The sequence below is a fragment of the Zalophus californianus genome, chromosome 5 (assembly GCF_009762305.2).
Source record: "Zalophus californianus isolate mZalCal1 chromosome 5, mZalCal1.pri.v2, whole genome shotgun sequence".
Lineage (NCBI taxonomy): Eukaryota > Metazoa > Chordata > Mammalia > Carnivora > Otariidae > Zalophus > Zalophus californianus.
In genome coordinates this window covers 3,527,614-3,553,853 of record NC_045599.1, presented here as the reverse complement: position 1 = coordinate 3,553,853, position 26,240 = coordinate 3,527,614, and the positions used below count along the sequence as shown (strand labels likewise).

The 26,240-nt window shown below is 59.6% G+C and overlaps 1 protein-coding gene across 5 annotated transcripts in view; it reads left to right on the top strand.

Annotated features, from left to right (window-relative positions):
• Positions 1 to 23,309, top strand: part of COL23A1 (collagen type XXIII alpha 1 chain) — a 301,959-nt gene extending 278,650 nt beyond the window's left edge. For 2 of the 5 annotated variants that reach the window (XM_027606800.2, XM_027606798.2), the window contains 23 exons: positions 3,192 to 3,308; positions 4,344 to 4,379; positions 4,512 to 4,538; positions 4,976 to 5,002; positions 6,965 to 7,018; positions 7,571 to 7,633; positions 8,035 to 8,079; positions 9,508 to 9,585; positions 10,202 to 10,225; positions 11,484 to 11,537; positions 12,152 to 12,196; positions 12,993 to 13,082; positions 13,911 to 13,973; positions 14,319 to 14,375; positions 14,593 to 14,619; positions 15,583 to 15,645; positions 15,732 to 15,785; positions 15,988 to 16,014; positions 19,487 to 19,540; positions 19,720 to 19,806; positions 20,625 to 20,684; positions 21,524 to 21,562; positions 21,986 to 23,309. In XM_027606800.2, coding sequence (XP_027462601.1) covers positions 3,192 to 3,308; positions 4,344 to 4,379; positions 4,512 to 4,538; positions 4,976 to 5,002; positions 6,965 to 7,018; positions 7,571 to 7,633; positions 8,035 to 8,079; positions 9,508 to 9,585; positions 10,202 to 10,225; positions 11,484 to 11,537; positions 12,152 to 12,196; positions 12,993 to 13,082; positions 13,911 to 13,973; positions 14,319 to 14,375; positions 14,593 to 14,619; positions 15,583 to 15,645; positions 15,732 to 15,785; positions 15,988 to 16,014; positions 19,487 to 19,540; positions 19,720 to 19,806; positions 20,625 to 20,684; positions 21,524 to 21,562; positions 21,986 to 21,988 — 1,194 coding nt within the window. In that variant the 3' untranslated portion in view covers positions 21,989 to 23,309. The remainder of the gene's footprint in view (positions 1 to 3,191; positions 3,309 to 4,343; positions 4,380 to 4,511; positions 4,539 to 4,975; positions 5,003 to 6,964; positions 7,019 to 7,570; positions 7,634 to 8,034; positions 8,080 to 9,507; positions 9,586 to 10,201; positions 10,226 to 11,483; positions 11,538 to 12,151; positions 12,197 to 12,992; positions 13,083 to 13,910; positions 13,974 to 14,318; positions 14,376 to 14,592; positions 14,620 to 15,582; positions 15,646 to 15,731; positions 15,786 to 15,987; positions 16,015 to 19,486; positions 19,541 to 19,719; positions 19,807 to 20,624; positions 20,685 to 21,523; positions 21,563 to 21,985) is intronic. The other 3 variants (XM_027606799.2, XM_027606801.2, XM_027606803.2) reach the window with 3 other exon arrangements.
• Positions 23,310 to 26,240: the final 2,931 nt, after the last annotated feature.

Sequence of the window (26,240 nt, the reverse complement as noted above, 5' to 3'; positions counted from 1 at the left end):
GGGCCCAAAGGCATGCCAGCACAATTCCTAACACCACTGGGGTGGAGGCCTGACTGCACTAGAGGGGTGTGCTCCCAGGGGTTTTCAAGAAGGTTATGGCGTGGAAATTGTAGCGGGTGAGCGAGTCCCCCCAGCCAGCATCTGTCAGCCCCAGAGGCAGGGGATGGAGCAGGGGTGAGAGGTGGGCACTGTGGATGGGGGATGGGAAGGGAAAGCAGCTGCAGGACCAGGTGTGGGCACGGTCCCAGTCCCAGCTCTGCAGCCTCACAGCTCCGAGCCTGCTTTGTGCACCAGGCCGGCAGGGCCCACATCACAGATGGTCACGAGCAGGAGCTGAGAGCCCCGGGCTGGCCATGCTGATCTTCTGAAAAGGGGGTGCCCACGCCTCAACAGACTAGAACTCCCCCAGCCTGGGAGTCACGAGAGATCCTTTCCAAAGCCCTCCCTCCACCCTTCATGGGTGTCCTCTCATTGTCCCACGTTTCCAGCCACCTCTGAAACAACCTCCGTCCTTGGGAGTTCCGGGGCTTAAATCAGCAACGTGTCACTGTCCCTCACGACCCCGTGGGCTGGTGGGGGGATCTCGCTCATCGAAGGCAGAGGCTGCTGGGCCTGCAGCCCAAGACAATGGCACCCTCCCTCGGCCTCGGTCGGTGCGGCTGTTGGCTGGGAGCTCGGCTCGGGGGTATCTCTGTGCATCTGGGCTTCTCCCCGCGTGGCGCTGGGCCTCGCAGAGGGGCATCCCAAGACTAGCATTCCAGGAGGCTGGAAGCGTACCTGCCCGGCCAGTTAAGAGCCTGCCAGGCCTTACTTCTGCGGCATCCTGTCCGTTCACGGGGCCCGTCCAAAGTCAAGGTGGGGAGAGAGGAACGGGCCTCCAGCTCTCGATGGGGCCTGGTGGGTGGGACCCCATTGCAAGGGGCCTGTGGGATGGGAACGAGCATAGTGGCCACCTTTGGAGAACGTCGTCTGCCTCTCCCGGTTGCTGGCCCTTTCTGCCTTCCTGACCACACAACCTGTTTGCTGGCCAGATGGTTTTCCCACGGCTCAATCCAGGCTTTATAAGTAGAGACCATCACGGGTACAGTCGCCGCGTCTTCAAGGTAGCCTGTTCCCGTGGCGTGTCCGGGCCTGCTGGTTTGCGTGCTCCCTTGACTCACCCCTGCATTTCCAGGGTTAGACCTCAGCCAGCCGATCCCAGCGTGCAGACAGGGCCAGCCTCGTGTCCCGGGTCACTCAAGGCCAGAGCCGACAAACCTCTGCTGGGGCCTGCTCAAGTGTCGAAACCCATTTTCCTCCTCATTAAGTAGAGTCCGGCCAGTGGTGCCCCTCGTGGGGCCCCTGGGCTGTGGAGGGAACAGCGGGGGATGGGGTATCTTCCAAGTCTTCCTGACACAGCATCAAATGGAACAGGAATTACCCACCACCATCCCCACCCGCGCCTGGGCGAGCTAACCAAACTGTCGGTTTTCTTTACTTCAGACTGGAGGCATGGCCTCTGCGTTGGGACCGTAAGTGGTGGACACTGAGAGCCTCAGTTAGTTCTTTAATTGGGGGAAACAAATGAACCGTGTCTGAAAGTCCAGTTGGCCAGAAAGGCGAACCTTCACATCATGGGATCCAGGGATTAAAAATGCGTCCAAAAGGCATCGCTTGCCTCACTGGCCAGAAGAGGTGCTGCCTTTCTTAGCTCTGTAACCCTGGGGCGACAGTTACCCTCTCTGGTCCCGACCACTCCATCTGTAAAATGGGTCCATAGCAGGGCCTTGGCCGGGTGGTCACAAGGGTTGGGCGAGCCAGCTTCCGGGGAGGTCAGTGCTGGGCACACAGCGGGGGCTACCTCCACAAGAGGCTTCCTCCTTTCCTGGCCACGGGAAGTTTGGGGACTGCTGTCGTGGTGAGCCAGCCGAGCCCCATGACTATGCCCAGCGGCAGTGCTGGGCGGGAACCACGGGGGCTGCAGAAAGCACCGGTGGCACCGTGGCCCCCCCACCCCCGTCCTCGCAGCTGGGGCCAGGAGGTGAGGGCTCCGGCTGCCTGAGGTCTGACCCCGTACTAACACCGGGTCCTTGAGTCGGGGACAGGATGCTGCATGACTGAGACTTTGTGGCCCTTCGTTGCTCTCTCTCTCTCTCTCTCTTTTTTTTTTTTTCAACTTTTTATCTTGAGATAACTGTAGGTTCACAATTAGTTGTAAGAAATGATACCCCGTGCACCTGCCCTCCACGTTCCCCGGATGGTGACATCCTGCCTTCCCCGGAGTAATCTCACCACCAGGAAATTGGCACAATCCACCTGCCTCATTTGGAGCTCAGCCATTTTGCCCGTCTGGGTGTGCTTAAGTCTGGGCGACGTGATCACGCTCAGGAGATTCCAGTGACCACCGCACGCAGATCCCTCGCGCTGCTACAGTCGCCCCATCCCTACGCCCGCCCGGGCAGCCACTGACCCATGCTCCATCTCTGTGATCTTTCCGTGTCAGCCACGTGGTGTATTTGCAGCCATAGGGTATGGTCACCTTGTAAGATTGGCTTTTCTCACTCAGCAACATTCCCTCGAGACGCATCCATGCCATTGCAATGTGGCTGTGCCTCCTTGTTCCTTTCCATTTATTGCCAAGCAGTGCTCCGTGACAGGGCTGTAGCCCCGTCCCTTAACCATCCACCCACGGAAGGACAATTTGGGTTGCTTCTAGTTTGGGGCCGTTACACCTAAGAGCGGCTGTGAGCATTCGCGTGAGTTTTCATCTCTCTGGGTAAGTGCCCAGAAGCGCACCTCCAGCACCAAATAAAGTAGGAGCTGACCAACGAGGAGGGTCCTTCAGGACGTGTGCTGCCCCCTTTCCAGGAAGAAGGGGGCTGGTGGGGCCCACATGCTTCGCTCCCGCACCCAGCGTGTCTCATCTCTCAACGAAACACAAGAGCTGGGCTCCGGGCACTAAGGGCTGAGAAGATGGCACATCCCTTGGAGTGGAGAAGGTCCTGTTAGCCTTTTATGCCAAAGTACAGGGACCTGTCCCTTCCTGCGGCCGCCAAGAAGCAGCGAGAAGCCCAGGAACCAAACACTCTGCTCTGAGCCCACCAAGGGCTGGGGAAGGGAAGGCATCGGGCCGTCCGTCTGCGGAGGCTCCTCTCTGGAGACCAGAGCCCCTTCCCTCGCCCTCACGGTAAGCCAGGCCCCATCTCTTCCAGGGAGACCAAGGACGAGATGGAGCTGCTGGGCCTCCGGGGCCCCCTGGACCCCCTGGGGCCCGGGGCCCTCCTGGAGACACAGGGAAAGATGGCCCCAGGGGAGCAGAAGGCCCGGCGGTAAGAGAGGGCACAGAGGTGGAATACCCCTGTCCCCAGTCCAGACCCAGACCCATGCCGCACCCCAACCCCAGCCCCAACCCAGACGCCTGCCACACGCCAGCCTTATACCTCATGCCGTTTAAGACCTTGACCTCGGGCGCCTGGGCGGCTCAGTTGGTTGGGCAACTGCCTTCGGCTCGGGTCATGATCCTGGAGTCCCGGGATCGAGTCCCGCATCGGGCTCCCTGCTCGGCGGGGAGTCTGCTTCTCCCTCTGAACCTCCCCCCTCTCATGCTCTCTCTCTCTATCTCATTGTCTCTCTCAAATAAATAAACAAAATCTTTAAAAAAAAATAAAAATAATTAAATAAATAAATAAGACCTTGACCCCCAAACTCATTCCCAAATCCTGGTCCACACCCTCATTTCTGGCTATTATCCAGACTCTACCTCTGACCCCTGCACTCTGACCTGACTCCAAACCCAACGCTTACCCTCCACCCTAACCCCAAATTCAACCAGAGACCCTAAACCTGACCTTGGTTGCAATTTCAGTCACAGTCCTAACCCTGACCCTGAAACCCATATGGGGGCGCTTCCCCCCCAGATTTTACGCCCCCCCCAGCTCTGGCTCTCTCTCCCCCCTCCTTCCCTCCCTCCCTCCAGTACTAACTAGTTAGGCTCAGTTGTCCTCCTATAGTTCTATCCAGAGCCTAGAGACCAGACTCCGTGGTACTACCCCTTCCCCTACCGCAGGGACTCAGGGCTGTCCTTCCCATCCCATGCAGAGCCAGCTCTGCCACCAGACTGCCACCAAACTGCCACCAGGGTCCCCTCTCAGGGCAGCCAGCTACTCAGATGGCCCATCCATTCCTATTCACATTGGGCACCTAACTCCTTGAGCCTCAACATTCTCATCTGCAAAGTGGGAACAAGAACTCATGACACGAGAGACTGCTTGCAGCCCCAGCCCAGGGCCTGGCGCGGCGAGTCGGCTCTGTTAACCGGGGAGCCCTGCGTCCCCTCAAGAGGCTCTCCTCTTCTGCCTCCTCAGGGTCCCAAAGGAGAGACTGGACGGGACGGCGAGATGGTCAGTATCCAGGGCATCTGGGGAGGCCTGGCCTCTGGCACCTGGCGTCACCCTTTGTACAATGAAGAGGAGGAGGCGGCCCAGAAGCAGCCTCCAGTACCCCATTTAATACTTTCTCTTCTCTTGGTCCAGGGCCTGAAGGGACCCCCAGGGCCCAAGGTGAGTGCTCCTCACTCCCTGTCCCCTGCCCCAGGCCTGGGAGGGATGGGCTCCCCTCACCTCCTCCACCCCACAGGTCAGCTCTTCCTTTTCTTCTCTGCCTGCTGGGGTGGGGGGGTGGAGCTGGGGTCTGCCCCAAAGGAGAAGGGCTTTCCTTGCTTTCTCCCTCATCTCAGAAACACCCCCTGGAGGCTGGGACGTCACATCCCCATTTGCAAGAGCAGTGACTTGCCCAGGGTCATTCAGCGTGGGGGGGGCACGGTCAGGGGTGGAGTCCAGGACTGTCAGCCCCACCCACCATCCATGTGCACCTCTCTGGGGGGCCGGGGTCTCTGGGCTGTACCCGGTCATCGAGGCCACTTCTACCACAGCGGGTGGCCTGGTGTCTGGGCCAGGCTCTGATCTCTCTCTTGCACCCCCCCTGCCTCCCTCCTCAGGGTGAGCCCGGCATTCCTGGAAAGAAGGTGAGGGGGGGCCCCCAGGAGGGGCTTCTTGGTGGGGGTGTGGGAAGTGGCTGGGGAGATGGGCAGGAGCTCCCCATGGGGCAGGGCCGGGGGCCAGCCACAGGGAAGTCCTCACCAGACCCAAGCCCTCACTGTGGATGACTGCTCCGTCCGTCTCTGAAGCTCGATTTCATTCATTCACTACTTATTCGTCCATTCTTTCCTTTCCACAAACACAGCAAATTTATTCCCACTTCAGGGCTCTGGACAGTGGTTCTCAGAGTATGTTCCTGGGACCAGCTAGTATCAGCATCGCTGGGGGCTTCTTAGACGGGCACGTTTGGGGGCCGACCTCAGAGCCACCTAGTCAGAGACACTAGGGGTGGGCCCCTGGGATGTTGTAATTTATAATAAATCCATATTTGGTCTCAGTCCTCTGGTTTTTGGAGCAGAGCTCCTAAAACCCTTGGAATGTCCTGAGTGATGAACCTGATTTTAAGGTGTCTATTGTTATGTTAATGAGGCGACTTTGGGCTCGTTGCCTGGAGAAACAACCACATGATTGGGGGGTTGGAACTTTCAGTCCTGGTCACCAGCCTGCCAGGGAGGGGCTGGAGGGTGAACCAATCTCACCAGTGGCCAGTGATTTCATCACTCACACCTATGGAATGAAGCCTCCATAAAAACCCAAAAGGATGGGGTTGTGAGAGCATCTGGATGGGTGAACACAGGGTGATTTGGGGAGAGCAGCACGCCTGGAGAGGTCACGGACTCTCCTACCCCCTTTCCCATGCCTTGCCCGCTGCATCTCTTCCATCTGGCTGTTCTTGAGTTCTGTCCTTTATAATAAACTGGGAATCTAATAAGGAGAGTGTTTCCCTGAGTTCTGTGAGCCGCTCTAGCAAGTTAATGGAACCCAAGGACGAGGTGGTGGGAATCTTCAGTCTATGGTGGGTCGATCTGTAACACAAGTGAGAGCCGGCTTACTCCTGGTGCCTGGAGTGGGCTGGGGGGCTGGGGCAGTCTTGTAGGACTGGGCCCTTAACCCGTGGGATCCGACGTTCTCTCCAGGTAGACAGGTATCAGAATTGGGTTGAATTGTAGGATGCCTGGCTGGTGGTAGGGAATCGCTTGGGGGTATGGACACACCCCGCGCCCATCAGAATTGGTGACCCAACTTTTACTTTTTTGTTGTTTATTTTTTAAAAGATTTTTTTTTTATCTATTTGACACACACACACACACACACACACACACAGAGCACGAGCAGTGGGGAGGGGCAGAGGAAGAGGGAGAAGCAGGCTCCCAGCGGAGCAGGGAGCCCGATGCGGGACTTGATCTCAGGACCCCGGGATCATGACCTGAGCCCAAGGCAGACGCTTAACCGACTGAGCCACCCAGGCGTCCCCCTGGTGACCAGAACTTGTAGCCATGGTCTGTTCAGCAGCCCCCCTGGGGTGATGGTGGCACGCACTCAAATTTGGGAACCACTGACCTGGGGTGATCTTCCCCCACCCCATCCCTTGCCAGGTCTCCAAAAAGCTGTCCCCTCTCCCAGGTGACCATCCCTCTGAGTCCCTCCATCCTGCCACCCTCTTACACTCTCTTCCCAGCACTGCTTCTACCTCCTGACCTGGCTCTAGGTGTTTATCTGGACATTCCTTTGCCCTCAGGCCCCTGTCTCCCCCACTGAACAGGGACCCCACCCGCCTGGCCCACAGACAGTGCTCACGGTGCTCACAAGCTATGTGTTGACTGAAAGGAACGAATCCCCTCCCCTGCACCTGCCCACCCCTTCCTTCGGTGCACCCCTGCTGACGCGTGCTCTGGGCTGGCCCCAGGGGACCTGCCCCACCCCTGTCCCCACCCAGTGTGACCAGGGCTGGTACCAGCAGAGGGCTGGTGGGGGGGGGTGGGGGGGGGAGACAGCCAAAGTGGGTCTGCCCAGGCCTGAGGGCTGCACCTCAACTGCTCTCTCCTCAGGGGGATGACGGGACACCAAGCCAGCCAGGGCTCCCTGGACCCCCAGGCCCCAAGGTAGGTACCTGTGCCTCCCCCACAGGGCCCCCTGCCTCACACCTCCCTCGGTTCCCATCGGTCTGGTGCGGCCCCCGGCTGACCCTTTCACAATGGGGGAGGGGGGCACATGCTGACGCCCAGGGCAGGCCAGAGAGAGACTGGGGGAGGCCCCGGGCCCCACTTGACACCGGGCGGGGCATCCCATCCAGCCATTTGCCTCCCTGCACACCCTCAGACCCTCCCAGTTCCCATCTCAGGGGGCCCCCACTCTATCCTGTCTCCCAGCTAGGACCAGGGTATCATCCTTGCTCCCCCAGGCCGTGGAGACCACCATCCTGCCTCCAAAATATCTCCAGAGCCCCTGAGAGGCCCTAACTAAGCACCAAGACCCAGACCAGAGAGGGTGGCGTGCTCCGGAGTCCCCAGGGCTGGGGGGAGTCCTGAGGCCCACCTCCTCTCAACCCCAGGGGGGCTCTGCCGTGTTCCCCAGGAAGCTCTCAAAGCCAGCAGGCCCAGGCGGCCCCCAGCCTGCCCCTGGCCCTCACTCAGCCGTGAATGTCTCTGTTACAGGGTGAGCCCGGGAACGCGGGGCCTCGAGGAGAAAATGGTGTGGACGGCGCCCCAGGGCCAAAGGTGCCTTACAGTGCGCGGCTCAGACCAGTGCCCCCATCCTGGGGTGAAAGTCCCGGGAGGGCATGGGCCTGGGGGTCTCGTTCCACAGGCAGTCAGAGCTGGCCAGGGGGTATGGCCACGGGTTTGGGTGAGTGACAAGCCTCCACCAAGCTCAGCCATGTGGCTAAATCACCTTGGAGCCAGGGGAGCCAGGGTCTCCCTCGGTGGCCCATCTCTACACACCGTGGGGCCAGGGAGGCGCCCACAGGCCCTCCTTCCAGGAGCCCTCTTCCTGGGGTGCCGGCCGCGTACATTGGTCCCTTGGGGCTCCAGCACGTGGGCCCTGCGCTTTTTGGTGACCTGGCGACTGGAGGGGCGTGGGGCGGCCATGCGCACGTGGCTGCAACCTCACGTCTCCACAGGGAGAGCCTGGCCCGCGAGGCGCCGATGGAGTCTCCGGACTGCGGGTAAGCGAGTCTCCCCTCTGGCCACACCGAGGGGACCCACGGGCCGGGTTCTTCAGAAGGCCCCATCCCCCGGGGAGGTCCCAGAGGAGCAGTCGAGCCCCGGGAAATGGGAGTCTTTTTTTTAATAATCATTCATTAGCGATTTAAAAAAAAAAAAATTTTTTTTTTAATCTCAAAATACCTGCTTTTCGTAAAACATTCAAATACACATGTGCGAAGGCGAGGCCTCCCCAGGTGAGTGTTAGCCCTCCCCGAGTCTTGTCTTCTCATATTCAAGCACAGACCTCCAATGCGCCACCTGGGGGGGAACCCTCCCCTGCGGGGGCCTTGCCCCACCCTGAGGTCCGCTCCTGTCTCCAGACACACAGCCTCCCCGGCTGGTCTCCGATCTTTTGTGACCTTTTGTGACCAGCCGCTATCAGCCCACCTTTTTAAGTCAACATCCGGGATCCTCTTCTCTCTGCTGGGTGCCCTCATGCTCCCGGAGGCTGCTTTTCTCCTCCGAAAAAAGGCCACGCAGGTGGCCGGGGCTGGATGAGGTACTGGCTGTGGCATTCTGTGTGACCATGACCGAGGAGGCTTCTGGCAGGTGAGGCCCCGGCCCGGGTCTCTGGCCCCAGGCCTGACCAGAGCGCTGCCCGCCCCTCACGGTGGGCCCCGCAGCCTGGGGCTCGGAGAAGAAGGGCGGGGCTGGCAGCCGAGCACGTGTGGGCGGGGACAGGTGGGCGGGGACAGGTGGGCGGGGCCGGCAGCCGAGCACGTGTGGGCGGGGACAGGTGGGCGGGGACAGGTGGGCGGGGCCGGCAGCCGAGCACGTGTGGGCGGGGACAGGTGGGCGTGGCCGGCAGCCGAGCACGTGTAGGCGGGGACACGTGCGTTCGCGGACCGAGCGTGCGGGCCCGGGTGGACTTGTGCTCGTTGCGAGTGCGTGGCGTGCACACCTTCGACCAGAGCTTGGAAGTCAGAGGCACGAGGCCAAGATTGCACTTGGCCTACACGGTGTCTGGGCGTTTGGGGCAGTGTGTGGATTTTTGCGCCTTTGTTGGCCGACGTTTAAAAATCGTAAGAGATTAAAAATCGGAGAACTCCGGGTTAAGACCTCAGCGGACTTCAAGTCCCACGCAAAAGGCAGCCAGACCAGGCACGGGCAGGTCCCTCCGTTGGCTCCAGGACCCCCTGCCCCCTTTCCTCCGGGATGCCTGCTGCCTGAGCCCTGGAACGTTCTCTCAGGGACTGGGGTGCCAGGGGCCACGTAGATACCGGAGGATGAGCTCACGGGGGTCCCATCGGGTTACAGCTGAGCTGGCACATGGCACACGGACCTTCCTTCGTGGGGGTCAGTTTCCTAGGGTCCCTGGTTGAGACACAGACGCAGCTGCCCAGGCTCTGCCCTGAAATTCTTACTCTTCCTCTCTTCCTCTGCTTCAGGGTCCCCAGGGCCTCAAGGGCGAGCAAGGAGACACAGTGGTGATTGACTACGATGGCAGGATCCTGGATGCCCTTAAGGTAGTTTCCTGGCAGGACCAGGATACATCCTGGTTCTTTTCCTAAGAAGACAACCACATACTTTGCATATCAGTCCTGCATTTCTTTACACAAGGGGGGGGCAGCTTAGCCCAAAGACCTCAGCTTCGCCAGGTGCACCCCAATAAGGAAATCAGGGCTATGCTGAGCGCCCCCATGGATGCTAAGAGCTGCCGTGAATAGGGCTTATGTGGCCCCAAGATCCCCAGAGGCCAAAGCAAAAAGGGAAGCTCCCCGTTCACGGGCAGGAGGCAGAGCCTTTCCTGATGTCCGGTCTCCGCAGGACCTCCTGGCACCTTCCCGGGGAACACAGACTGGAGGGCTAGGTCTTCTAGTAGCTGTTGGCGATGGGGGGGGGGGGAGCGGGTGACAGCGGCCAGACCTGCCCCCAAGGAGCCTCAGGAGATGCACGGCCGCTGAGCCCTGCCTAGGGGCCGACAGACTTGGGACCCATCCCCCGTGGGGAGAGAGGTTGGGTACCAGCCACTCACGGTTCCCAGGGAAGGGAGCTCGGGAGGACGAGGGGCAGGCATCAGAGACCAGACTGGGCTCTTGGCACCTGACCCCACCTGAGCTCCATTCCAGCTCTCTCCCACAGGCCTCGGGGAAGTTCAAGCTGATGGTAACTGTGGCCCACCCCAGGCCTGCACGGTGTGGTGTGGTGTGGTGTGGCATGGCATGGCCCAAGGGCATGCACAGGCATGGTGTGTCCAGGGCCCGCTTGGAGAAGCAGCCTGAGTGCAGGGAGGTGGGGGGAAGATTCTGGATGCCAGACTGGAATGATGCCTCCAGCCGATGGGCAGTGGGCTGCCACCGTTGGTTCTTGATCCAGGAAGTGGGGCTCACAATACATATTGTGGGGTGTCTGGGTGGCTCTGTCGGTTAAGCGTCTGCCTTCAGCTCAGGTCATGATCTCAGGGTCCTGGGATCGATCCCTGAGTCAGGCTCCCTGCTTCTCCCTTTTTCTCTGCCCCTCCCCTGCTTGTGCGCGCACTCTGTCTCTCTCTCTTTCTCTCTCTCACTGTCAGATAAATAAATAAAATCTTTAAAATATATATATACACATACATATTGTGGGCAGGCTAGCTGAGGAATGACATGGAAGGTGAATAAAAGTGGGTGTGGGGGCAACTGGAGGCAAGGAGGCCATGGCGGGGTGGTGGTGGGCTCTGGGCCTGGGTGGGGGGATGGAGGAAGATAGGAAGACCAGAGATGTCTCCATGGAGGTGCCAGCAAGGAGGGCACAGGTCACTGGGAGGAGGGGCTGGGCCGGGTGCAGGCTTGAGGAGGGGGCACGAGTCTGGAGGGCGACGATGAACCACGGTGGGCAGGTGGTCTGTGGGAAGCCTGGGAGCGGGGTCAGACCTAGAGACGCTGCAGGTGCCATCCCTTACCCAGGACTCTCCAGCACTAGCAGACAGCGGGCAGCAGAGCCGATGGGCAGAGAGCTCACGGGAGGGACGCAGAGAGCAGTGCTGGGCCACCGTCAGGGATGACATTTTTAGCTAGCCTTGAATGCCAACGGGGGATATATGTTTGCTGCAAGAGGCCATAGGGAGCCATCGCAGGATCTTGAGCAGGGGCGTGTTGCGAAGAAATCTATATTTGGGGGATACTAGCTCTGAAGGTAGGGGGATTCTGGACTCACTGTGGCAGTGGACACCGTGGTATCCCACCCGGTCCCTGGTGCCACCTCCCTGCCCCTCCCCCCCCCGAGCTGCAAGACAAGAGTTGGGGGACTGGGTGGGAAGCAGGCTATGAGGGCCCTCGACCTGTTGCAGGCCAGCCCGACAGAGCCCTGGCCCCTGGGGGGAAGGGGTGAGCCAGCAATGCGGGGGAAGACCCGCGTAAACACTGACCAGCTTGACTTTCACATACAGGGTCCTCCTGGGCCACAGGGGCCCCCAGGGCCACCTGGGATCCCCGGAGCCAAGGTGAGTTCACGGGCCTGTTGTGTGGTCCCCTCCAAGCCCCTTAACTCCAGCGCCATGCTCTCTGCCATGCTCACCCCTCTTCTCTCCTGGCATCCCAGCCCGGCTCCTGGGGGCTCAGAGAACGTGGCCCCGCTCCTTCCTAACCAAGCTGGATGCCTTGCTCCCGGCCCTAGCTCCTCCCTGGAAGCCCCAGTCGCACGCGTAAGCCCTCAGGACGTCCCCAGGTCCCATAGATGACAGACATAGCCATTCTTATGGCCCGTGCACATCGTTTACCGCCTGCCCAGGTGGCTCAGGAGACGTGGAAATTGCAAGATCTGGTCCCGGCCATCGCCCTGGGCTGTGTGGCCTGCCACGAGTCATTGGATCCCCCCCGAGCCTCAGTTTCCCAAGCTGTAAACTCCCAGACTGTAAATTATAGCCCTGGTCTGCATCTGCCCGGAGGAGCTGAGGAGGGTGCTGGGCACCCAGTGTGCACCTTCCTAGACCCCACCCACTTTAGGGATCCAACCCAGGGATGTCGTGCTGATCAGGGAGGGGAGGCAGCCCAGCCACAAGGCCCTCTTGGGAACCACGGGACACCGTAACCTCCCTTGCTTTCTGTTCCCTTCTAGGGTGAGCTGGGGTTGCCTGGTGCCCCGGGAATCGACGGAGAGAAGGTCTCTGGGCCTTTCGTTTGCTTGGTGATCCTGGTCCCTAGTAGTGGGCTGTGTGTGTGCGTGTGTGTGCGTGCATACGTGTGTGTGTGCGTGTGTGTGTGCAGAGTTAGAGGCCACAGGACAGAGTGCGCTGCCTGGGCACCTGTCCTGGTTCTGCCCTTAGGCCTCGGGCAAGCTGCTCACTGTCTGGCAGCCTCAGATCCTCACCTGGAGGGGAGGATGGTCACAGTTGTAAGACTTACATAACTGTGTGTGGAAAACACTTAGAGCAGTGCGCGGGGCACAGTCTAGGGAAGAGTCTTCAAATGCTAGCTAATGTTCCCGTTACTCTGGGTCCTATGAGTATTGCTGTAAGTACACACCTGTGTGTCCCCCCACACACAGCACAGTGTCAGGGACATCACTGGACATTCATGGCCGTGGCTTTAGGGCCGCATCTCGGACGTTCCGTGATTGGCTGAGAGAGGGAATGAGTGGCCGGAAGGGGTGTTGGGGGCTCCCACTGCCGTCTCCTGAGATGCGAGCGCAGGGTTGACCCCCCCGAGCTCTGTAAGGGCCCCCGCAGGGGCTGCCCGGTCCCACTCCCTCCACCCCTCCCACCTGCTGGCCCGCCCTACACCCCTGCCTTCATGCAGGCCCCTCGGTGCATTCACCGCCTGGGCCAGAGGCAGGGACCCAGGATGAAGACATGGGGGTGGGGGTCTGGCCTGGCCAGGACGAAGCTCTGGGGACCCTCTGGGGTGGGGGAACAGAGAACTGCTGAGTTCCACCGACCCCGTGTTCTTGTGGCTCGCAGGGTCCCAAAGGAGCCAAAGGAGACCCGGGAGAGGCTGGGCCGACCGGACCCAAAGGGGAAGTGGGCGAGATGGGCCTGTCGGGCCTCCCGGTAGGTGGCTGCACGGGCCCCGCCCTACTCTGCCCCCCTGTGGGGTTCCAGGGCCAATGTGTGCCCACGACAGCAGCCGCGGGGGAGGGGGGCACCGCTGGGGCGCTGCCAACTCCACCCGGCCCAGGGGCGCCAAGCCTTGCAAAGAAAGCTCAGACTCAGCCCTTGCTGCTTGGACTTCCGAGCCTCCGTATAGGGACCTACCGCCTACCTCCCAAGGCCTCCGCAAAGGTGGAACAAAGGGGTGGTTAGAGCCCACCCTGACTGCTCAAGTTTGCATCCTGCTCTGTCCCCTGCTGGCTCTGGAAGCCTGCACGAGTCTCCTGACCTCCCTGGGCCTTGGTTTCCCCACCTCTAAAATGGGGATGATAACCTCCTCCCAGTCACGAGGGCCTGCCCGACAGGGCTGAGAGTGGTGGCTGGCCATGTGATAAAATACCCACTGTGATGGTCACTGTGGCTGAACAGAAAGAGCTGTGGGTTCAAGCGGCCAGCAGGTGCCCCCTCTTCGCATCTGATGTACATCCACGGGGCTCCCTCAGCTAGAGAGCTGTGTGCCCCCCTGCCGCCCAGGAGACAATTTATACCGCTGTCAATGTGCTCTCCAAACACCCACTTTCTGGGCACCCAGAGCGTGTCACCAATTTAGGGAAAACTGCTTCAAGCTGCAAATGCTAACGCATCGCTGCTGCTGGTGGCCTCATGGGGAAGGCAGGGGAGGTACTTGTAGGTCTGTGGTGGTAGGTCTGGTGATGGGCAGAAAGGGCTGAAGGTGGGTGGTAGGTCTGGTGATGGACAGAAAGGGCTGAAGGCCAGGCTGTCCTGCAGGGCACTGACGGTCCCAAGGGCGAGAAGGGAGAGTCGGCATCTGACAGCCTACGAGAGAGCCTGGTAAGGGGGGCTGCTGAGGACCAGGGTCTCCCCTCAATGCCCGGCCCAGGGGCCCCGAATCTTGGGACAGAAAGGCCACCTGGCCTGACCAAACCCAAGGCAGTGAGGGAGGGGGAAGGGGGCACCTCGGGCTGTGTCCTCCAACTGAGGCCCATCTGAGAACCCCAAAGCCCAGCCCCTGGGGCCCCCACCAGGCAGTGCCCTTCTGGAGAGACTCAGCCCAGTGGCTCAGGGCCCAGCACCACCCCCCCCAGGAGTGCTCATCTGATGTCCAGTGCGTTCAAGCATGAGCAAGTGAGGTATGTTGGGGCGGGAGTGACTAACCCATCTCTGACTGCTTCCTAGGCCCAGATCATAGTGGCGCCAGGGCCCCCCGGCCCCCCTGGGCCCCCAGGCCCCATGGTAAGAACATTTGGCGTGAAGTAGCTGAGGTGTGCAGGGGGTGGTGAGCCCAGGCCTGGAGCTGTGACCCAGGGGAGGACAGGATTTCCGGTGGGGAGGGGGCACATCAAGCAATAATGGGAGAGCCTGGGTCTGGGCTTGGGAGTCTGCAGAGGTCAGGGCCACGGGGCCAGTGAGTGGCCTATAAGCCTTTGTGACCACTCTCCTCCTCCTCCAGGGCCTTCAGGGAATCCAGGGTCCCAAGGTAAGTTCTGGAAACCCTTCTACTCACTGCAGACGCCCAGCCTGGATAGTTCCAGAAAGCCTTGCTAATGAGCAGTGAGAGCCCCACACTTGGCCCCAATCCAGCTCTGTATTATCCCAGGGCCTGAACATTCTGAATCCCCTGGAGCACAACCTCCCTGATGTCCTCGGAGCTGGTGCCCCCTAGCCCCACACTGGGACTCTGTTCTTTCACCCTGTCCCTCTGTCTGAGCCTTCATCTTCAGCCTCTGCCTCCTGTGCCACGCCCCCCTTCCTTACACGCTTCCCCCCCTGCCCCCCATGCACACAGCTGTCTCTCAACTGCCCACAGGCTGGACGTGAAGTCTTGGGTTTGGTGTGTATTACATGTCATGTTCTCTGCTCTTAAATTAAAACCATGAGTGTGGCCTGCCCATGTGCCGCGTGTGGGGGAGGCCAGCTGGCTTCACAGCTTGCCAGGTCTGGTTTCTCTTCCACTCACTCTGGGGGAGAGTACATCTCTGATTCCGCAGCGCAGAGGCCAGCGGGACTCAGACATGAATGCCACAGCCGAGCAGGGCCGAGCATGTGGCCCCAGCAGATGTGCTGCTTCTGGTTCTGTTTGGCCCCACGGCCCTCCCCAGATCGTGTTTAGAAGAGGCAGCTGCTGTCAGGGACGAGGTCCAAGGCAGGGCCTCAGAAACCCGACGGGTCCTCAGCCGTGCTGCTTCTTGGCTGGGTGGCTGGACCTGTCCCTGCCCCTCCCTCTGCTTGTCTTTACTCATCTGTGAAATGGGTGTGAGGGAGCCCATATGTGGGCTTTGGTTACTGTTTGTACTGGAAGGAAGCTGGGGTCAAGCCCGTGAGAGCCTGGTGTCCGTTCCTCTGCCCTGCACTCCCCAGCTCACACTCAGGCCCCAAGCTTTCTTGTCCTGCTGTCTGTCTGAGCCCTTCCCCCTGACCGATGTCTCCTCTTTGCTTCCAGGGCTTGGACGGAGCAAAGGGAGAGAAGGGTGTGTCGGGTGAGAGAGGCCCCAGCGGCCTGCCTGTGAGTGTCATGAGCCTCGTTTATCCCTCTGGGGCACTAATTCCTGTAACTAATTCCTGTAATTGACCCATTCCTTTTCTACTCAGGGGCCAGCTGGCCCTCCAGGCCTTATCGGGCTGCCAGGAACCAAAGGAGAGAAGGTAACGACCTTCCTTTAATGCCTGCCAAGTATGGCTGCACGTTTACGGTGTCACTCGGCCTTGGGGACTCAACCCCCTGCACTACACCATCCCAGGGCCAGAAATCAGGCTTGTGGACAACTCACAAGGCTGAACATCCCAGCAGTAGTGCTCCCAACACCCCCTCCCTGGCCCCTTACATGTCCTCTTTGTCTCTCCTCAGGGAAGACCTGGGGAGCCAGGACTAGATGTAAGTATCTCATTGTTCACAGTGATCAGGCTCCTCCTGTGTGTAGCTTCTGTCCTTGCACTTGCCATACAGTAATCTGATCTGCTGGGCTTGGATGTGACCCCCTTCCCCAGGGCTGGGACTCCCAACTGACTGGTTCCCTCTGGGTCCCCAGTGCCGAGTCTAGTTCACAGCCCAGAGTAGGTACTTGATGGATGGATGGATGGATGGATAATGGGTGGGTGAAAGATGGGTGGATGGAAGATGGGTGGATGGATAATGGATGGATGAGGGTGGATGGATGGATGATGGGTGGCTGGAAGATGGATGGATGGATGATGGGTGGATGGATGGATGGATGGATGGTGGATGCGTGATGGATGGATGGAAGATGGGTGGATGGATGATGGGTAGATGGATGGATGGTGGATGGATGATGGGTAGATGGATGATGGATAGATGGATGATGGATGGAAGATGGGTGGGTGGATGATGGATGGATGAATGGATGGATGGATGATGGGTGGATGGGTGATGGTGAATGGGTGATGGGCGGATGATGGGTGGGTGGGATGATGGATGGATGGATGAATGGATGGATGGATGGATGATGGGTGGATGGGTGATGGGTGGATGATGGGTAGATGGATGATGGGTGAATGGGTAATGGATGGAAGTTGGGTGGATGGATGATGGTTGGATGGATGGTGGATGGATGGATGATGGGTGGATGGATGATGGGTAGATGGATAATGGGTGGATGGATGATGGGTGGATAGATGGGTGATGGTGGATGGAAGATGGATAGATGGATGATGGGTGGATGGGTAATGGATGGAAGTTGGGTGGATGGATGGATGAATGGATGGGTGGATGGATGATGGATGGAAGATGGGTGGGGGCGCCTGGGTGACTCAGTCGTTGGGCGTCTGCCTTCGGCTCAGGTCGTGATCCCAGGGTCCTGGAATCGAGCCCCACATTGGGCTCCCTGCTCCGCGGGAAGCCCGCTTCTCCCTCTCCCACTCCCCCTGTTTGTGTTCCCGCTCTCGCTGTCTCTCTCTGTGTCAAATAAATAAATAAAATCTTTAAAAAAATAGAAGGAAGATGGGTGGATGGATGGTGGATGGATGGATGGAAGATGGGTGGATGGATGATGGGTGGACGGGTGATGGATGGAAAATGGGTGATGGATTATGGGTGAATGGAAGATGGGTAGATGGATGATGGGTGGATGGAAGATGGGTGGATAGATGGTGGATGAATGGAAGATGGGTGGATGGATGATGGATGGGCGGAAGGATGAATGATGGGTGGATGGAAGATGGGTAGATGGATGATGGATGAATATGGATGGAAGATGGGTGGATGGATGATGGGTGGATGGGTGATGGATGGAAAATGGGTGATGGAAGATGGGTGGATGGAAGATGGGTAGATGGATGATGGGTGAATGGATGATGGATAACTGGATGGAAGGATGATGCATTGGAACAGGAAGGTGAGGAGAGCAGTGTTGCAATATCCTGGTGAGAGATAATGAAGCTTCAGCTAGGGCATTACTGTGGGAAGGAGAGGAGAGGAAATATTAGCCCAAAGTTGATTGGATCAAGTGTCTTTGGGTTGCCAGCAACAGAAAACAGTTCAAACTGGCTTAAACTGACTCCTAACTGAAAAATCCGGAAGGATTTTTTTCACAACCAAAAACGCACAATCCACACAACCCAGCCTTTCAAGCTTATTATCTGTGCTGCTGCTGTGGGGGAATCATTTCAAGTTAGGTGTGGTGATGGGATGGAGGCAGTAGCCTCAGACCCACATCTTCCCAGACCCAAACCCTGGAGAAAGACTATGTGCTTCACTCTCCTTTTAGAAAAGACTCATCAATTCTCACTGGCCCCAGTTGGGTCAATGCTGAAACATCAACTTGGCCGTAAGAAAGGCAGTGCCCTAGTTGGCCGGGCCTGATCACGTGCTCCCTGACCACAATCAGGGCTGCAGGGACTCTGGTGTCCACCCTGGAATTGGAGGAGAGAATGTCCCCTTGGAGAGCAACTGCAGACACACAGAGTTTCTGACTGGGAGGTTGGTGGTCCATCCCTGAGACGGTCCAGAGAAGAAGCCAGTGCTGAATCCTGTTCACCCTCTGGACCCAGGGAGGTCCAGAGTGTGGCCTCGGCGGCCTTCATGGCTCAGAGCAGCATCTCAAAGCCATGCCCACCTGCTCTAGCTGGCAAGCCTCCAGCCCCGCACCCACTCCACCAGGCCCGGCTGCCATGGGGATTCTGCTCAGCCTCCCTGACCACAGACCCGGCTAGAACAGCCCCTGTCCCCGGAACCCCGTGGCGTCTGGTTCATCCCGTGCCACTGAGCATCGACCACCAGCTTCTCTGCCCTCTTGCCTGTCATGTTAGACCGTGAGGGAGGTGTCCTATCTGTTCCTGCGGGGTTTTAATTTACGGAGGTGACCGAGTGACGACCCAGAGAGGTCAGTGCCATTGAAGGAAGAGGGGGTTACTTAGGGCTCCCGAGGGAAGGGCTCACCTTGCTATGCAGGGCCCCGTGGGGAAGCACCAGGTTTCGTGGGGGGAAAGAAAGGGGTGGGGGGCAGAGCTTTTATGGGGGTTTCCTCGGGGAAGGCAGGCAGGGCACAGGAAACAGTTGAAGATGGGCAAGTATGAACGATGCAGGCGGGCTCGAGGCTGGAGGGGTGGCCCGTGGCGTCTTGGTACCCTGCCTGGGGATGATTTTGGACAAGGGACGTATCATCTTGTGCGTGAGAGGCAGATAAAGTGGGTGACGGGGGGGATTGTTGGTTTACATATGGAACGTGCTCCCAGGCCGGCCCTTTGCTACCCCTAAGAGCAGGCATGAGGGCGGGGCAGCCTGTCCCTGGCCAGCAAGTTCATGATGTCAAAACATCCTCAGACACAGAAAATAAAAAGGGGGAGAGGAGAGACCCATCAAATCCGTTTCTCTGTCTTCGGTATCCAGCCCACAACGCAGTTCCTGGTGGATGCTTAGAAATGTTGGTTGCATGAGTGGATGAACAAACGGACGAATGGACAGCTGGATGGATGGGTGGGTGGGGGCATAAGAGATTAAGCCAGAGGCAGAGAAGGGAGGTCACGATTTCTTAGTCTGGCAAAGACATCCCCGAGTTTCCTGGGTCTCTGTCCCTAGCCACGCTCGGGTCAGCACCAACTGCTTGGCGCCGGGATGCAAGAGAAAGCCCCTGGCCGGCCGCTCTGCCTGAGGGCGTCTGTCCAGAGACACCGGCGCTGTTCTCCCGTAGAGGAAGCAGCGCTGGTGTCCTGAATGCATGCTTGTCTCTAAACCAGCCTTGCACCCAGCCTACGTGTCACCTAGGAGCTGGAGCGGGCCCGGTTTGTGCCGCCAATAGGCGTGGGGGCGGGGCAGTGACGGATGGGAGGGGCACGGAGATGAATGGAGAGGCAAGAGCAAACCTCAAACCTCATTTTATTCCTTTGGCCAGGGGTTCCCTGGACCCCGAGGAGAGAAAGGTGACCGGAGCGAACGTGGAGAGAAGGTGGGGAGCAGGTGGAGAGAAGGGGGGGGAGCAGGAAAGGAGCCAGGGCAGGGGGAGGTTGGAGGCGGGTGCAGCACGACAGGGGTGGCTGCCAGCTGGAGGCCCATCCCTCTGAGAAGTGGAAAAGGGGTCCTGGGCCTGGCAGCCATGGCCAACCCCCCATCTCTCTCCTTGTGCAGGGGGAGCGAGGCGTCCCGGGCCGGAAAGGCGTGAAGGGCCAGAAGGGTGAGCCGGGACCACCGGGCCTGGACCAGCCATGTCCTGTGGTACGTGTCGGAGCAGAGGGGGAGCCCCACCCCAGGTCTTCGCCGCCTCGGGCCTGTGTCTTCTCTGTCCTCAGAGCTCACTTGCAAGTCCCGAGAGACTACCATGGCTGTCCCTGCCATCATGGAGGCTCCCCTCGCTCTGGTCCTGACTCCCCTCCAGGGGCATGGCTCAGGGGGACCCACCCCCTCCCCGGGGCAGAGTCCTTGCCAGCGTCACCGCCCCTCTTTTCTCAGCTTCCTTGGCCCTAAAGGGGGTTAGAAGGCTTTGGCTGGTGTGGGTGGCCCCACCTGGCCCCTGCACCTCCTCTGCATGCCCCAGAATCCTTCCCTGCTCCCCACACCTTCCTCCTTTCCTTTTCTCGCACATCAGCTCCTGGCAGCCCACCAGACCGTAGGCCTGAAGGAACCACACTTCACTTCCCTTCCCCGCAGGGCTGGGAGGGTTCACACATCAGACTCTGACGTGGAGCTCAGCAAAGCAGGGCGTTTCCAGACTAAGACCAAGCAGATAGCCATCCCCGGCCACCCCCAGCCCGAATGCATGCCGGCCGCCTTCCAAAGGGGGATCGGGGTGAGGGATCCCAGAGGCCCGGTCCTCGGTTCTTCAGTCTTCTCATCCATGCCGTAAGGGTGCTCATCCCTACCCCCAGATGGCTTGAGGGGTGAATGAGAAAAAGACAAGAAGAGCAGAGTGGTAGGCATACACACAAAGTGCAGGGACACCAGGGGGACGCGGGGGCGGGGGGGCCCAGCCTCGCAGCTCCAGGCCCTGGGCAGAGACTTCCGTCCAAGTCATTCAGCCTTTGTCTTTGAAACAGGAGAATCCCAAATGTGGAGGCAAACGAGGGGCGCCGGGCTCCGGGGGGCCCTGCCCTGCGGTATGAGATGTGGCCTGCTGTGTGCTGTGTGCTGGGCTGGGCGGGGCGGGGCTGGGCAGGGCAGGGCATTCCGGGCACCTGTGCCCACCACTCTGACCCCCCCTCTCCTCTATCCTGCCTTCCTTTCCTTCCGGCCTCTCCTCCCCCCTTCCCTTTGGTGGGGCCACGGCAGTTCCGGGGGCTGTGCTCCCGTGGGTGCCTCCAGAGTGAAGTGTTTTCCGTGCCGGGGTTCCCCAGGGACTTTAGGCTGACTGACGGGTCAGCCATGGCCCCTTTCCAGCTCCCCGCCCTCCGGGCTGCCTGGGGCACCCACCCCACCCCACCTTGTGTCTGAGTGCTGAGCCAGCATTGGCTTTGCTGGTGCCCCAGCCCCCACCCCGCTCTCTACCCTGAGAGCCTCAAGCTGCCCTGTCTGCCCCTCCGACCCAGACACAGGGGCCACTTCCTGGACTATCCTTCAAACGCTCTTGAAGAAACTCCCGAGAGCTGTCAGGCCCCCGCGTGAGGGGCCAGAGCCAGCATCAGGAGCTTCGATCTGGCCAGCAGATTCCAGCACAGTCCCCGATCCTCCACGGTGCCCCGGTTCTGTCCCCTGCTCGGGTGTCCCAACAAACAAAGCCCCGCAGGGACGCACTCCGAGCGAGCGCAGTGAGAGGCCTGCCTGTCTCGTGACCTGACTACCCAGGTGGACAAGCATTCGGGCCCTGCCTCGGTGGGGTCCATTGGCCCACGTGGCAGCTCCCGGGGCTGTGTCTCCCGCCACCCAGGGCAAGAATGTATGGAGTGCAGGGAGCTGACCAGTCCCCCAGCCCCATCACTGAAACCTTTTTCTTTTCCAGGGCCCCGATGGGCTGCCCGTGCCCGGCTGTTGGCATAAGGTACCTTGCAGGGAAGAGTCTCTAGGGCAGGCTGGGAGGAGGGGGACATCGAGGGGGCCTCCAGGGGCTGGTATCTGCAGCTCCCCAACAGCACCTGAATACCTGGGTTGCCCCATGATGACATGACCCTAGTTTTGACTCTCCCATCAGGTGGCTCAAGGCTTGGGGCCGTGGTCCTGGGTGATTGGGCACAGCCCACCCTGGTGGTCATTCAGGGCTCCCTCAGTGCCTGGCCCAGCCAGGACAAAGCCTGGGATTTTGTCCAAACTGCCCCACTGAGAGGAGGCAGAAGCCCTGAGCCGGGGGTGAGAGGACTGGGGACACGCGTGTTCTGGAAGAAATGGGCAGGGCAGGATGCCCAGACCAGGGCGGGGGGCCTCTGGGGCCTCCTTGCTCACCTTCGGTCTCTCCCTTCTCTTCCAGTGACCCCCGCACCCAGCTCACAACCTGTACAGAGGCGTGTGGACGTTTTTAATTTTTGTAAAAAAAACAAAAACAAAAACAAAAAACAGTAATATATTGATCTTTTTTCACGGGATACACCCCCTGTGTCCTTATAACATTCAAGAGGGTGCGTGGTGGCCCAGCCCCAGAATGATCAGCATTGGAAGCTGGCGGGAAAGTGGACAATCCAGTCCAGGGGAATTGTGTCCTCGTGCGGGGACAGCCGTGGGACTTGGCTTTCCCAGGAAGGAGGTGAAGGTGAAAGCGCCTGGCTCAGGAGAGGCTGCAGAGATGCTGGGTTGGGCCCTCAGCCACCTGACTACCAGAGAGACTTAGCCTCCCACCCCACCCCCAAAGCTCCAGAGCCCTGGGGCCGGCTCCATCCAGAAAGACCCAGAGCTTGGACAGTAAATGCAGCTGTCCCAGCCTCTCTGGCCTCTGGACTCAGCCACAGTCAGCTGCCCACCCCTCTGGGTCCCGGGTTCCCCTGGGCAGGACGAGATTCCTGCCCAGCCCCCAGGGGCTCTAGCTCCCACCGAGTTCAGGAGGCCTCCATGAGAACACGTGTCCTCTGGCCCGGAGGAGAGGCCAAGCACTCTGACCACCGCCTGAGGACCCAGCTGCAAAGAAGCCTCATGCTCCCGGAGTGCGGAGGACGGCAGGTCCCAGACGGGAGGGGCTGATGCCTCCCGGGTATCTTGCAGCGCCCAGAAGAGGGTCATGATGGGACTTTGCCAGCCCAAGGAGACTGGCCAGCAGCTCAGAGTTTGGGTCTCACTGGCCCCAACTCTCCCACGGGAGAGGACTCTGGCCAGCCTGCCAAAACTGGTCCTTCGGATGAGCTGTGCAGACGAAGAGGGCCTTGGGGCTGGTTCCGGGCCAGCCTGAGCAGGAGGGTCGGAGACCCAGCCACCAGTGCTCTGGAAAGAGGCTTCCCCATCTCTGACAAGAGTCCCCAGCTGCTACCTCCAGCCCAGCGGCTTGGCTCCCTTCTCTGTATAGATGGATATCACTGTGTGTAATAAACCCCAATGTGTGTCTGGGTGTGCCTGTCCTTGCACACTGCCCCGAGCACCTCTGGGTGGGGAGGGACAAGGGGGACACTCCCTGGGTCAGAGCCACCCCAGAAACCAGAGGATTGTTCAGGGTCAGGGCAAAGAGAGGGTTTGGAGTTAGAGAGACAGACCCGGGGCGCCTGGGTGGCTCAGTTGGTTAAGCGACTGCCTTCGGCTCAGGTCATGATCCCGGGGTCCTGAGATTGAGCCCCATGTCGGGCTCCCTGCTCGGCGGGAAGCCTGCTTCTCCCTCTCCCACTCCCCCTGCTTGTGTTCCCTCTCTCCCTGTCTGTCTCTCTTTCTATTAAATAAATAAATAAAATCTTTAAAAAAAAAAAAAAAAGACCCAAGGCCTGGCCCTGCCATCTACGTCTGAGGCCTGTGTCCACTCACTCATATCACGGAGTCCCCGTATGCCCCCCGATCCGATGACCAATGAATGCTGCATATCACCCCAGAGCTTACCTTGAAACAACAATATTTCTCTCTTACCATTCTGGGAGTAATGGGCTCAGCTGGGTGGTTGTGGGGCTCACTGGGGAAGTCAGGATTGTGGACAGGGACAGAAGCACGGTGGGGCTCGGGGGCCCGACGGAGATCACTGGATCAAGCATCAAGCATCCTCTGGAGCCCCAGCAGAACCTCACAGATTGAATGTCCTCGACAGTTTGTAATCCGCTCTTCCCTCCACCCAGGTGCCTCACTGGATTCTATAACCAGTCCTGTGAAGGACAGGGCCTATGTGATGCGTGTCCCTGTTTCCACTTTACATATGAGGGAACTGAGGTTCTTCAGCAGTTCATCACCTGCCCAGGGATGTACAGCCAAGACAGGGTGACAGGCAGACTGGGCCCAGGTTCTTGGATAGCCTCCAGTTGGTCCTTCCAAATTGTTTGGCAGGGCATGGAGTCGGCTAGGCAGTGTCAAGATGCTGGGTGATCGGCCGGCTGATCCTCCTGGGGGTGGCAACCACATGCACCGTCTTCCCCAGACCTCCGAGCTCTCCTGGCGAGACAAGGCCATTCGTGGCCCACTGTTGCCCCCTTGTGGCCTCGGACCGTGTATCATCAGGTCTGCAAATTTCAACAAGCTTCAAAGTACAGAGCGGGTGGAGTCCTCGAAAAGCTTGGGTTGGTGGGGCAAGAGACTGGAGAAGAATGATGCGCTCAAGATCCCAGCTGAGACTCGGGATTTGTTCCCGGCCTCACAGCTGCACCTCAAGGACTGAGAGCCTCGTGTCTCTCTGCCTCAGAGTTCCCCCTTCCAAAGCGAAGGAAGCACATTTGCTGAGCCCCGCTGTGGGCCATGGCGACTAGACTAACCACAAGGATTACTATCCCCTTTTCCAGATGAGCTGAGGTGGAAGAGGAGGCCTACGCAGGCCTCCTGATCCCCAGGATACTGCTAGAAACACACGGGGTGCTAGTGGTTGTCACAATGAGCGGGGGACACTGCTGACATTCAAATCGGATTCAGCCCCTTCCTCCCACCCCCTGCCTGCTAGGCCTCCGGTGGTACCTCGAAGCCAGCGCATGAGGTAACAGAGGAGTGCTGAGTGTGGAGGCAAGGAGTGGGCTTTTCTGAGCAGGAAGAACGCGAAGCTTCCTGCTGTGGTCCTGACCGTGTTGGAGACACGCTTGGCCCAGAGAATGGCCCAGCCTGCTCTGACTTCCAGCCTCCTGGTACTGCCTCCTGGACCCGGACACCCCAGGAGTAGATGAGCTATGATCTGGGCCTGACTGCAACCTTCTCACCCTTACCCCAAGGTAGGGACAGTCCCTGAGCCAACCTGACTTCTCTGTGCTGCCCTGGGCCACAAGAGGCTTGTGTGTGGGCAAGAGACCAGGCCAAAGATGGGGCCCAAACGGGACTCTCAGACTTCCCCTCCCCCACTCCTTTTTTTTTTTAAGATTTTATTTATTTTTTGACAGAGAGAGAGATAGTGAGAGCAGGAACACAAGCAGGGGGAGTGGGAGAGGGAGAAGCAGACTTCCCGCGGAGAAGGGAGCCTGATGTGGGGCTCGATCCCAGGACCCTGGGGTCATGACCTGAGCTGAAGGCAGAGGCTTAACCAACTGAGCCACCCAGGCGCCCCTCCCCCACTCCTTTCTAACTCAGTTTGGGAAGACAAAGAAGTTCTGGAGCTGGATGGTGGTGATGGTTGACCCAACGTCAATGTACTTAAAATGCCACTGAACTGTACCCTTTACCACAACTTAAAAAAAAAAAAAGAAACTCCAAATGTTCTTTAATAAATACCTTAAGCATTTTACAGCTTGGGGGTAAGACATGAAGAAATCAGCAATGAGAGAGCAAAGCAGAGGGTGAGACTCTTGAAAGGTGATGGGAGGGACAGCAGGAACCTCCCCTTCCCCAGCTTGCTCAGGCCGCAACCTAGGGCCCTTGTTCTGGGTTTGTCAAGGCAGAAAGTCCCAGGGCCCCACCCCAGTCGGGGTTCTCTCTCTGGTTGCCCAGCTTCCCAGCCCCTTGGGGGCCAGCGATTGCTTCTCACTCACTGGACTGACAGGCAGAGCCGAGCTGGAGTCTGGCCTCGGCTGCACACTTGCTGTGCGTCTGGGGAGCAAAATCCCTGTCCTCTCCGGGCCCCGGGGTGTCCCAGCAGGCCTCCCAACGCTCTTCCTGCCACAACACTTCCTGTCCCTTCACGCTGCCTGGATTCTAGCCAGGCCCGTGACCCTCTTGGTCAGTCCCAGCCGTGACACTGCGCCCTCCTGCTGCTTGTGCCTGAGACTGGGGAGTCCTAGGTCGGGCCCCAGCCCTGACGATCTCATTTCCTCCCCTGAGGCTCCTGCTGTGAACCAGGCCCTGGGCTAGGTGTCTGTCACACATTCCCAGTTAACGCACATGGGGCAACGCATTTTATACACCAGGAAGGCGACTCGGAGACTGAGCCCTGAGCTCAGAACTCTGCAGCGATACGGAGCAGCCGATGGGTCACCCCCAGGATCCCTTCCCGGGGAGGGAAACCGCGGGGGCGGGGCCGCGGCGGGGGCGGGGCCGCGGCGGGGGCGGGGCCGCGGCGGGGGCGGGGCCGCGGCGGGGGCGGGGCCGCGGCGGGGGCGGGGCCGCGGCGGGGGCGGGGCCGCGGCGGGGGCGGGGCCGCGGCGGGGGCGGGGCCGCGGCGGGGGCGGGGCCGCGGCGGGGGCGGGGCCGCGGCG